Genomic DNA, 12,251 nt, shown 5'->3' with positions numbered 1-12,251 from the left:
GGGGGGGGGGGGGGGGCGCTCTGCCTCCTCCTCAGGCGGGTCCTCGTGGTTCTCACCTGGTGTCAGTGAGCACATGCCGGCCCCGGCCAGACCTCACGGAGGCTGCCCTGGCCCATTTCTCAGCCAGGCACAGGGAATTGTGGAACAGGCTCACTTGTGTTGAGCAGAGACCTGTGTGTGGGAGCTGGAGTGAGGGAGGTTTCTGGAGACGGTGAAACTCCACCCTGGGCACTCAGCATGTGGATGTGGGGAGAGGCGGGGAGGGCGTAGCACAGGAGGGGACAGGTGGCCTGGAGCTCCTGTGGCTTTCAGGATACTCTACCCTTTGGGTGCCTCTCCTGCTCCCTCCGCGCCAGGACCACCCCACTGTCCCCGGTGCTCCTGGTTTTTGCGGCCTGCACCCTCATAAACCGGGAGAGGACAGAGGAACGTGAGCTGGGACCTGCTGCGTCTGAGCTTGACGGCCTCTCAGAGGACTTGGAGGCTTGTGTTGTGCCCGAGCTTTGCTTTTACTCTGGAGAGTGAAACAGAGGGTACCCCACACTGTGGGCACCAGATGTGCTAGGACTGTTTAAACGAGCATGTGTGTGTGGGGTGTGTGTGTAACACCTCACCACGTGCCGTGTGACAGGGTCATTGCTGTTGCCCCAGGTGAATCGAGTCCTTCCTCGCTCCAACGCGGTCTACAATCTCTACGAGTACTCAGTGCCAGAGGACATGTACCAAGAGCACATCAATGAGATCAATACTGAGCTGTCAGCCCCAGACATCGAGGGCGTGTACGAGACTCAGGTAACTGCCTTCCCAGCTCACTGAGCAAGCATCTGGCGGGATGGAACAGAGGGGAGCAGCCCACGTAGGGCGTGGGAAGGCCAGCAGCAGCCACTATGGATTCCACCCCAGGGACAGAATTTCTGCAGGGATGGCCTGGAGCAGAGGGCTATCCCCAACTGCCACCCCTGCTCAGCCCCACCCACCCTGACGCCTTGTAGGTGCCATTACTGTTCCGGGCCCTGGTGCACCTGGGCTGTGTGTGTGTGGTCAGTAAACAGCTGGTGAGGCACCTGTCGGGCTGGGAAGCAGAAACCTTCACTCTTGAGCACCTGGAGATGCGCTCTCTGGCCCAGTTCAGCTACCTGGAACCAGGTATGGTGTGTGCCAGCTGCCCCGCTTGGCCCCACCTCCCACGAACCCCAGGTGACCTGTGTGTCCTCCATAGGGAGCATCCGCCACATCTACCTGTATCATCGCACACACGGCCACAAGGCGCTCTTTGGCATTTTCGTGCCCTCTCAGCGCAGGGCGTCCGTGTTCGTGCTGGACACTGTGAGTTCTCGTCCAGGGCTATGGGAGGACAGACCACTGGGCAGGGATGTCCTAGCCCCGCCTTGTTTCCGGAAGCCTCTGCCCATGAGTGCCTGTGGGGAGTGAGAAGTGGAACCACCCCTCCTTCGGGGGCGGGGGTTGGGGGAGAGCTGACTTGGCCCTTGTTCAGGTGCGAAGCAACCAGATGCCCAGCCTCAGCTCCCTGTACTCGGCCGAGCACAGCCTCCTGCTGGAGAAAGTGGGCCCCGAGCTCTTGCCTCCCCCAAAGCACACATTTGAAGTGCGGGCTGAGACCGACTTGAAGACCATCTGCAGAGCCATCCAGCGCTTCCTGCTGGCCTACAAGGTCAGCGAAGTGGGGGTGCTGCTGTTTGAGCCTCTCCCCCAGAATGTGTCCTCCCAGCTGCTTGCTTTCCTGTGTCCAGGAGGAGCGCCGGGGGCCCACCCTCATCGCCGTGCAGTCCAACTGGGAGCTGAGGAAGCTGGCTGGCGAGATTCCCGTCCTGGAGGAGTTCCCGCTGGTGCCTGTCCGCGTGGCCGACAAGATCAGCTACGGGGTCCTGGACTGGCAGCGCCATGGAGCCCGGCGCATGATCCGCCACTACCTCAACCTGGACACCTGCCTGTCGCAGGCTTTTGAGATGAGCCGGTGAGCAGAGTATAGGGCTGTTGCTTGGCATTTCAGCCGCTCTGCCCACCTTCATGTTGCCGGCCTGTCAGTCTCTGACAGCAAGTTGATCTCCCCAGTTTCCACCCCTTCCTGAGACCAGTTTAGAACTCCCTCCGTGACCCTGACCCTGACCCTGTGCAGGTACTTCCATATCCCCATTGGGAATCTGCCTGAGGACATCTCCACCTTTGGCTCCGACCTGTTCTTCGCCCGCCACCTCCAGCGCCACAACCACCTGCTCTGGCTGTCCCCTACCTGGCGCCCTGACCTGGGCGGGAAGGAGGCCGACGACAACCGCCTCGTCATGGAGTTTGAGGACCAAGCCACCGTGGAGATCAACAGCTCAGGCTGCTACTCCACAGGTGGGTGGGGAGGCCCACAGGGATCTCAGCAGCTGGTGGTCGTGTTGTTGCCGTTCTTTAGTGGCGAGAATCCCAGCGCTGACCCTCAGAGTCGGGGCGGGCTCTGTGACCAGCAGCAGTGTTTCTGAGGGAAGCTTGCTGGGGGTGGGCTCTACACCCTGGGGTGGTCAGTGCACAGGTGTGTGTCTGTGCAGTGTGCGTGGAGCTGGACATTCAGAACCTGGCCGTCAACACCATCCTGCAGTCTCACCACGTCAACGACATGGAGGGGGCCGACAGCGTGGGCATCAGCTTCGACGTGATCCAGCAAGCTTCCCTGGAGGACATGATCACCGGCAACCAGGCCGCCAACGCTCCCGCCAGCTACGACGAGACAGCCCTCTGCTCCAGCACCTTCAGGTGCCCGGCGGCGTCCCCAGGCATCTCCTGACTGTTGTTCTTGCGCCCTCTCCTGTCCAGAGGCAGAATAACAGTCTGGGGTTGAGAAGGGACAGTAGGAATCCTTTTATCCTCTGCCCTTGTTTTGGGAAACTAAGAGCTAAGACATTGTCACTGGGGCTTCCCTCCACCTGCTGGGTAGAGTCTGTCCTAGTTCTCCTGGCCGGTGAGGCGCCCAACACCCACCATTCTAGTCTGTATTCTGGCACGGAGGTGGGGAGGGCTGAGAAGTGTATGGGGAGGTGGTAGGGCTAGCCTCGTCCAAGGGGTGCAGAGAGCTGAGCAGTGGGGTTTGGAGAGGGAGGGTGACTGGGGAACACGCTCTCCCCCTCCAGGATCCTGAAGAGCATGGTGGTGGGCTGGGTGAGGGAGATCACGCAGTACCGCAACGTCTACGCCGACAACCAGGTGATGCATTTCTACCGCTGGCTGCGCTCCCCGTCCTCGCTGCTCCACGACCCGGCCCTGCACCGCACGCTGCACAGCATGATGAAGAAGCTCTTTCTGCAGTGAGTGTGCCAGCCGTGTCCCTGGGCCCAGCAACTGTGGGATCACACGGCCTGCCGCGGGTTCGCGCAACACAGTCTTTCTGCTGTGTTTCTGCACAAGCACTGTACACGGTGTTCTGACCTCCTTGTCGGGCTTAATGGTCGACCTTGGAGGGCTGCATGAGGGGCACCGTCCATGGTAGTGGGCAGAGGCGGTTCCCAGAACTTGGGCTGTTACCAATAACCCAGGCACAGCCTGTGCGTAAGGGCAGGCGGGCGTCCCGTGCAGTGATCCCAGGAAGTGGCCCTGCTGCCGCGCTGGTGGATCCTACGACTGGGAGAGGTGCTAACTGGGTGCTGGCCCAAGAGCTCTCCATCGATGGCTCTGCCAGCCCAGCCCCTCCTGTGTGGTGGGCACAGTGCCAGCTGACCGGGGGGTGAGGGGGGGGATAGTTTTTGTGGCTCCTAACCTGCAGTCCTCATGATGAATGAAGTGGGCTTTCTCTTCATATCTTTTGTCCACTTTTCTCTAATTGTGTTGTTTTCTCATTGATTTATGAGTTCTTTCTATGTAAGAATCATTTTCTATGAAATGAGTTGCATATTTTTTCCTGTTTTTGGTTCTGTTTGGCTTTGTTTATGGTGTGTTTTCCATGTAGAAACCTTCATGCTTTGTTGCTTCTGGGTTCCAGGCTTTTCTGCTTCAGGTCATCCACTTGCTTCACGGTGTCTTCTGGTATGCCCTGTAGCATCCTGACTGTTGATGCTGTCCTTGGTCCTCAGGCTCATCGCTGAGTTCAAGCGCCTGGGGTCATCAGTCGTTTATGCCAACTTCAACCGCATCGTCCTGTGCACGAAGAAGCGGCGGATCGAGGACGCCCTGGCCTACGTGGACTACATCACCACCAGGTGTCAGCACCGCCCCTCTCAGTCAGCTCCTCTGTCCTGTGCCGTCTGCTCTCCGAGCTCCTGGCACAAGCCTGTGGCTGGTCTGTGGCAGCCACGTCCGTCTCCTGCCTCTGGAGATCTGGCAGAGCCTTGATTTCACCTTCATTTCTGAGAGATTTTCACTAGCTATAGAACTGTGGATGGGTCTTTTTTGAGTCTTTTTCCTTCTCTGTGCTTCTTTCTGGATAACTTCTGTTAAGTCTTTAAATTGACCCGTCTTCGGCGCTGTGTCATCTGCCCCAAACCCCCCTCAGACGTGGTGCCGTCTCCTCCGTTTCTGGTCTTCCCTTCAGCTCTGGGCACAGTGCAGCTATAGTGCTCCCGGTCCTCTGCTCGCTCCGGCGCCGGTGGGGTTGGAGCTGGTTGGGTTGGCAGGCCTGTCTCCTCACCCTGGGCTGCTTCTCTGCTTCTCTGCAAACTGGTGACCTCCTGTTGGTGCCGGACACTGGGGCTTGGCTTGTGTGTCGGATGCTTTTGCATTCCTGTGACTGTTCTGGGGCTTTATGTTGTTACTTGAAGACAGTTTGATTTGGGGGGCCTTTTTGAGATTTGTAGGCAGGGCCAGAGCACCATTAGTCCAGAGCTCACTATTCCCCACCCTTGAAGAAGGCTCTCCAGTGGCGATGGGAGCAGGCGTGTGGGATTGGGCTCCGGGGAGAGCTGGGACCAGCCCGGGAAGCTTCTCGCCTCTCCAGCCCTCCACGCCTCCCGTTACTCCCGCCCAGATGCAGAAGTGTCCTCACTCCTATTGGCCATTTTCCTGTCATTTTCCGTGGGAAGTTTGAAGGTTTTAAGTCAGTGGAGGGTAGGAAGGAAAGTGGAAAAAAGAGAGAAAACTGTTGAGTTTGTGGGATCAGTCTCTGCTCTGCTTCTTTCCAGCATCCACTCGAAGGAGATCTTCCACTCCCTGACGATTTCCTTCTCTCGGTGCTGGGAGTTTCTCCTCTGGATGGATCCCTCCAACTATGGTGGCATCAAAGGAAACGTGCCCGCTCGCATCCACTATGGACGGGTGAGGTGACAGTCCCGGAGGCTGAACTTCTCTGGGTCTGCCTCTGTCCGTTGGCCACACATTGTGCTCACGCGTCTGAGGAGAGGTCGCGAGCACGCAGACAAGGAGGTGCAGGATCAGTCAGCAGGGGTGGGACCAGGACCAGCAGCCAGGGTCGGGGCGACCAGGGAGGGGAGGCCCCAGAGGACTCGGGATGTGGCGGGAAGTGGAGCCTGCAGGGAGCAAGGCGGCTGTGAGTCCAGCGGCAGATGAGGGCAGTGGTCACGGGTGGCTGAGAGCTGGCCAGGGCAGGCCACTTGTGCCGGTGGCCTTGATGAGGGTTTGGTGGGAGCTGTGCTGCTGAGAGAGAGCTGGCGGGAGAAGGCTGCCATTGGTGCTGTGCTGAGGGGGGAGGTCCGTGTGCTGGACGGGAGAATAGGAGGTGCGAGCAGTGTGGCCGGAAGCGCAGTGGTGGCTGCTGCTCAGGATGGCAGACATCAGCCTTCCCGTGTTAACCTGGAAGGTGCTGTCAGGAGCGGAACCTGCTCAGGCATGGGCATCGCAGTAGGGAGCCGACCGGGAGATGTGGAACTTGGACCAGAGGACTGGTCACCCAGCGCACTGCTGGTTCTTCCCTTTCTGGGGGTGGGAGGAGGCAACTGTGGAGTGAACCCTTGGGAGGGTGGAGTGGGAACCGTCTCCACGAGGTGAGTGCGCTGAGCCCCAGGCATGTGACTGACATACCTGACGTGCTGTTAGAGTTTGCGGGGATCTGCCGGCTCGGGGCGGGCGCTAGACCAGGTGGAATCAGTAGACCAGGGTCGACATGACTCAACTGGGGTATGCATCCCACGGCTGCGGGCAGACATGGTGGGACTGTTACAGCAGGACCCCCAGAAAGAGGGCAGAGCGGAGGAGAAGCCTGAGGAGGAAGTTGAGGATGACGGAGGCGAGGATGATGACGAAGGCGAGGAAGATGACGGGCAGGAACCGGACGTGGAGGACCTGCTGGAAAACAACTGGAACATCGTGCAGTTCCTGCCACAGGCAGCCTCCTGCCAGGGCTACTTCCTCATGATCGTCTCAGGTGAGCCTCTCAGCTGTCACGTCTGCGTGGTCCACGGAACAATGAGGTCCTGGTCCGTTTGCCTCACAAGAGAAACCAGGGGTGCAGGGCCTCCCCCTCTCGCTGCGCCTGGTAGGAGGGCTGTCCCCGAGGGGCTTCTAGTTCTGCCCCAAGATTTGTGTGCACGTGTGGCAACTAAAGGTAAAGCCCAGGTCGGGAAGACGGGGCACTTCCTGAATGAACTGCCCGCCACTGGGCTCTGAGGCTGAGCTTCTGCTGTTGGGAACTCTTGTCACTGATTTGGGTCTAAATGGTCTAAGGTTTAGTGTTTACAAACCAGATTATCCAGGTTGAGGTACAAATGAAGCACGTACCTGCAACGCCCGTTGTGGGACAGGACCGTTCCTGCCGGGCCTGCCGAGCTCAGCACTCAGACACCGTCACAAGGTGCTGCGGTGGTTCCATTGTGCTTGTTTTATATTTTATCTGCGTGTCCCGAGTCTCCCTTTGTCGAGTTCTTTTGAAACATGTGGGTCTGGTGTGCTGACCGGAGTTGAGCTTTTGTTTTTGTCGCTGCCCAGTATGGAGGTTGAGGAGAGTTGCCTCATGTAGATGGTGCCCTCTAAGCATGAACGTGGGCATCATTCCCGTTTCTGTATGGGCTCTGGCTCCTCCAAATGCATCAAATAGAATCATCGCCAGTAACAACATTTCAGCCAGGCTGGCCGGCGGTCTGACCAGCCACCGGGTCTCCCTGGACTCTGGGTCCTGAGCGTCGTCAGCTCCAGGTCCTGTGCCCCCCTCTGCAGCGTACATTGTGGCCGTGTACCACAGCATGAAGGAGGAGCTGAGGCGCAGCGCCCCGGGCAGCACCCCCGTGAGGAGACGGGCAGCCAGCCAGCCGTCGCAGGAGGCCCAGGCAGCAGCCGGAGCCCTGCCCGGTGAGCGCACCCTTGCTGCCGAGACCACACACCTGTGACCTGACCCCTCGCCCCCCTCCAGGGCGGGGTCCCGAGTTGCTTCCTCAGCATCCTTGTCACTGTGCCAAGTGGGAGCAGCACCATGTCACCTCTCTTCCCAGGAATGATCACCTTCTCTCAAGATTACGTGGCAAATGAACTCACTCAGAACTTCTTCACCATCACCCAGAAGATTCAGAGGAAAGTCACGGGCTCTCGGAACTCAGCTGAGCTCTCAGAGATGTTTCCTGTCCTGCCCGGCTCTCACTTGGTGCTTAATAACCCTGCCCTGGAGTTCGTCAAGTATGTGTGCAAGGTGAGGGCCCGCTCCTGCCTGTGTACAGTGAGGGCAGGAGTGAGAAACGCATTTCTCCCACAACACTCTGCCCCCCGTTCTGAACAGCCCGTGTGAGCTATTTGCAGCTCCTGGAGCCTGTGCTCCAATGAGGTGCGGCCGGTCAGTGAGGGGGGTGAGTTCAGGGAGCACAGGTGCTGTGAGCTGGGCTCAGAGAAGTGGGGAAGGTGAGGGGCCTCTGATGGGGCCTGGGGCTAAGACCACAGTGACCAGGAGGGTCCAGCCACATGTGGATCCCAGGAAGGAACGATGTCTGGGCCGAATGGGTGAAGGCCCTGGGGTGGGGTGATCTGGGGGTACTGGTGAAACAGCAGGTGCTCCAGGCCCTGTGGGGCTAGAGGGCCAGGCGAACCAGGGACCACACGGAGCTCCCGAAACACCCAGGCTTCAGAGGAGAGCTTGCGTGGATGCCAAATGCCGTTCTGGGAAAGGAGACGGAATCAAAGGTGGAATACTGTTACCAGACCAGGACAAGCAGGCGCCTCGCTGCTCATGAAGTCACCTCCCGGCCACTGCATCTCACGGTGACGGCCTCGCCAGGATCAAGTGGCAGCAGAGCTTTAGGGGAGGGAGAGCCCTCCTTACAGACAGGAGGGTTAGCTGGCTCCCCCTCGGCTCTGCAGGCCCCTGGGTGGGCCGGGCAGTCCCTCACCCTGAGGGTGGACATTAGCCACTTGGCACGTGAGATTGTCAGGCTCCAGGAGACTTAGGACTGCCTGTCACTCAGGGAAAAGGAGCCAGTGAGGCTGACAGGCAGAGCCCGAGTCCCGAGCTGAGGCCGTGAGGGAACCACTGCGGCCGAGGAGGCAGCTCTGACGGGACAGGAAGTGTGAGGTGGTGCTCGGCCACGCGGTCGCAGTCCAGACAGCAGCGGGAGGCCCGGGAGCTCCCCTCACCGCGCCCCGGTCTCTGCAGGTCCTGTCGTTGGACACAAACATCACAAACCAGGTGAACAAGCTCAACCGGGACCTGCTCCGCCTGGTGGACGTTGGTGAGTTCTCGGAGGAGGCCCAGTTCCGAGACCCCTGCCGCTCCTTTGTGCTCCCAGAGGTCATCTGCCACAGCTGTAACTTCTGCCGGGACCTGGACCTGTGCAAAGACCCGTCCTTCTCTCAGGTGGAGCACCCACTCTTGTGTGACCTGTCTCTCCCTTGGTGACGTCCACTAGCTGTGGCCTGACTAGGACCTGGCAGCTTTCTTAAGGCCCTCGGCTGCCATGTGCTAGAACATCATCCAGTGAAGGTGTGAGGACGGTGTGGTGATGGGAAGTGCCCGGGGCTGAGTGAGCTGCCGCAGGCGGTTATGCGCCTCTCACCTCTCACGAGGGCTCTGCCCCCGTCTCCTCAAAGCTGGTCCCCTTGGCCTGGCGGAGGGGCACTGCCAGGGAGGTGGGCAAAGGGTGACCTGCTCCCTCTCTGCCCAGGACGGGGCTGTGCTGCCCCAGTGGTTCTGCTCCAACTGCCAGGCCGCCTACGACTCCTCGGCGATCGAAATGGCCCTGGTGGAAGCCCTGCAGAAGAAGCTGATGGCCTTCACCCTGCAGGACCTGGTGAGCAGCGGCCTCAGGTCATAACCTGGTCCTTCGAGATGCCCACCTGTTGGGTCAGGCCTCATCCACAGCCCAAGTGATTCAGTCTTATAGCTCCTATTGGGCACCTAACGCGGCCAAGTGCTGGGCTCCTGGGCCTTCCCTTCTAGTGGAGGGAGATAGATGGCAAACAAGATAAAGGGTGTAAGTGGGATGAGGGTCCAGAACCAGCGGTGTGTGTGTGTGTGTGTGTGTGTGAGAGAGAGAGAGTGTGAGTGAGACGTGTTCAGCACTGGGAGGCATGGGTTCTGGGCAGGAATAGCGGCACTTGGTGTGGCCGGTGGGTGGGCCCACAGCGAGGGCGGGGAAGCAGCTGGACGTTAGGTGAGGCCGCTATGTGGTCTGGCTTTTATCCACAGTTGAGGTGCAGGCTGGGGGCTGGCGCGGGCATGGAGCTCTTGACTGGGCTCTTCCTCATTTCAGGTCTGCCTGAAGTGCCGAGGCGTGAAGGAGACCAACATGTCCGTGTACTGCAGCTGTGCGGGCGGCTTCACCCTCACCATCCACACCAAGGTCTGGACAGCTGCCCCTGGCCATTGCCCATCTGGCCCTCACCCACACCTCTCTCTCCCTACGCTCCGGACCTTGGCCCGCATCCCTGCACCTCCTCTGGGACTGGGTCTCATGGTGACTGGTTCTTCTGCAGGTCTTCATGGAGCAGATCAGAATCTTCCGGAACATTGCCCAGCACTATGGCATGTCGTACCTCATGGAGACCCTGGAGTGGCTGCTGCAGAAGAACCCCCAGCTGGGCCATTAGCAAGGCGGGCCTGTCCCCTCTGCCCCAGCTTCCCAGCTGGAGACCATCTCCACGACTCAGCACCAAAGAAAATGACCTTCAGGGTGCTTTCAGGGAGGGGTCACTTGGCCCAAACCAGCCATCCAGCCAGAGCAGGAAGTGGCCCACTTGGGTCCCAGTCCCAGCCTTGGTCAGGGCAGCCTGATGGGTCGTTCTCGTGCACAAACACGTGTGGCCTCTGCTGCTGCTGCTGCTGCTGCAGGGCCTGGCCCTCCTGCCCCACCTCTGCATCCCCTTTGCCCGCAGGGCCTTCTGTTTGAGCCAAACCTGGGGGAGGGGACCCTAGGGCAAACCCAGGGCAAGGGACACCGGGGTGGGAGACTGCAGCTCTGCTCCCAGGCACTATGACCTCAGAGACGCCCTCCACGGCTTCACCCGTGGGTGTGGCCAGTTCCAGGAATCGGGCCCTGAGCCCTTGGGGACCTGGGCATCTTCAGACAGCAGGTTCCGGGGCGGCTGGCATCCCTGCACTTGGGCTTGGATTTCTCTGTGGAGACTTCCTGGTCGGGGGGGGAGGGGTCTGCGTCAGGCAGTCCCCTCATCTGGGTCGGGGGTTCTCAGATGGAGCTTGACCACACCACCTGCCCTCAGAGCCTACCTGTGCCCCGAGGAGGCCTGGCACAGGGGGTCACCCATTGATCATGGATTGTACAGCATCTGTTACCTCCTGCACTTCAGAAAAACAATTTTTCACCCACAAGATTTTAGGTTCTTTCCTTCATGGGAAGGGGAAGAGAAAGGAAGCAGCACCTTTGTCAGGTGGAGGAGGTTCTGTTCTTGTTCCTCAGCTCAGGTCACCCTGGGACCTGGGACCCTGCAGGGCACCAGCTCAGGGTCCAGCCCTGGCCTAGAGCCTTTCCAAGTGCCAGGTTCTCCCTCTGTCTTCAGCCCCAGAACATAAGATGAGCTCTGTGCACCTTTTAAACGAAATAGGACGGGGACAGGACAAAAAACCCACCCATCCCATATAAAAAACATGCCCAGATGGTGAGGCGGCAAGTTCAGAAACTTCAAAAGGTGGGCTCATGGGAGGGCTGGGGGCTTCAGCCGGTTTAACTTCATTTGCATGCTGCTTCTCCGTCTGGGAGGAAAGGCTGACCAGCTAGCAGCTGTCTGTACGGTAGCATTGGCCCCTGATATCACCCGCCCGCCTGGGCCAGGCCCAGTGGCCAGGAGAAACCTGACGCTGGCTGGAAGGTGGATGGAGCCCATGTCAGCCCCAAATGGAGATCAAATCAGATTAGGTCTGGGTGGGGGGGCTAACAGCTTCCTGGTAATGATGCTGGAGACGTGCAGGAGGAGGTAGGGATGCCCACAGCAGCACCCTGGACACTGCAGCAAGACGGCCTGGGCACCCTGGTTTCTGAGCTCCCAGCTGTGCCCTGGAGGTCAGCTTGGTGGGAGCATTTGGGGTGCTAGGCCCTGGTCACTCTGCTTAGGAAACCTGAGCCCCTGGCCCTGGTTCTTGAGCTTGCAGCCCCGACTGGAAAAGCCAGTTTCTCCGAAACTAGAGCTGGACATCTGTGAGCCAGACCCATGGGTGTCCAGCATTTGGGTGACCTGTGCAGCCAGTGTCCCAAGCGGGGAGGAGCTGAAGGTGGCTGGGTGGGGTCAAATGGAGCGTTTTCTGGCTGCAGCCAGTGGGGCAAGCCCAATAGTCAGGTGGTAAGGGCATTCAGACCTGGGGAGGGGGCCCAGGGCTAGTATGGTCTGAACCCTCCTTCCCCTTGAGCTTGGGAGTGATGGGACCACTGGTGAGGTCTGTGCAAGGTGCTTGGCTCCTGCCTCCTCACACCTGCACACGCCACCACTGTTGCTAGAGAAACCATGTCCAGCCAAACTGGTCCATTGAATGTAATGAGCTGTGGCTTCTGAGGATGCAGGAGCCGGTTACCCACAGGCCCACACTCCCCACACTAAATGGCAGCCCGGCAGCTTTCCTTGGGTGCAACTCATCCCCTCCCTCCTGGCTGCCATCCTTTCCCTTATTTGGGGCCTGGGGTGACCCCTGCAGGAAGGTGGTGACGGCACTGACAAGGGTGGTGCTGAGACAAGACAGGGTCGTCATGCACTCAGCCTGCCTCCCACCCCCGACCCCATTGGCCCTGGTCAGATGTGGCTGGACCAGAGGGCAGCCATGAGGCTGGGCACTGCTCTGGCTGGCAAAGCCCCTGCAGCCCCTGCACAGGGACCCACTGCTGTGGACTAGTATTTGTCTTCAGGGCCTCCACACGCTTTTCCCAAAACACAGGGCAAGATGG

At 59.6% G+C, this 12,251-nt stretch overlaps 1 protein-coding gene across 1 annotated transcript in view; it reads left to right on the top strand.

The window, feature by feature from the left end:
* POLE (polymerase (DNA directed), epsilon, catalytic subunit) overlaps positions 1-10,690 on the top strand; it is a 26,492-nt gene extending 15,802 nt beyond the window's left edge. Inside the window, exons 32-48 of the mRNA XM_006768759.2 lie at positions 652-792; positions 993-1,146; positions 1,220-1,326; positions 1,496-1,672; positions 1,752-1,975; positions 2,138-2,358; positions 2,553-2,757; positions 3,132-3,305; positions 4,068-4,193; positions 5,112-5,244; positions 6,109-6,310; positions 7,099-7,230; positions 7,371-7,564; positions 8,519-8,719; positions 9,027-9,152; positions 9,615-9,704; positions 9,838-10,690. Of these exons, the coding sequence (XP_006768822.1) occupies positions 652-792; positions 993-1,146; positions 1,220-1,326; positions 1,496-1,672; positions 1,752-1,975; positions 2,138-2,358; positions 2,553-2,757; positions 3,132-3,305; positions 4,068-4,193; positions 5,112-5,244; positions 6,109-6,310; positions 7,099-7,230; positions 7,371-7,564; positions 8,519-8,719; positions 9,027-9,152; positions 9,615-9,704; positions 9,838-9,951 (2,721 nt within the window). The 3' untranslated portion in view covers positions 9,952-10,690. The remainder of the gene's footprint in view (positions 1-651; positions 793-992; positions 1,147-1,219; positions 1,327-1,495; positions 1,673-1,751; positions 1,976-2,137; positions 2,359-2,552; positions 2,758-3,131; positions 3,306-4,067; positions 4,194-5,111; positions 5,245-6,108; positions 6,311-7,098; positions 7,231-7,370; positions 7,565-8,518; positions 8,720-9,026; positions 9,153-9,614; positions 9,705-9,837) is intronic.
* Positions 10,691-12,251: the final 1,561 nt, after the last annotated feature.

This window comes from Myotis davidii, unplaced genomic scaffold, assembly GCF_000327345.1.
Source record: "Myotis davidii unplaced genomic scaffold, ASM32734v1 scaffold43, whole genome shotgun sequence".
NCBI classification, from domain to species: Eukaryota; Metazoa; Chordata; class Mammalia; order Chiroptera; family Vespertilionidae; genus Myotis; species Myotis davidii.
This window is presented reverse-complemented; position numbering and strand designations above follow the sequence as displayed.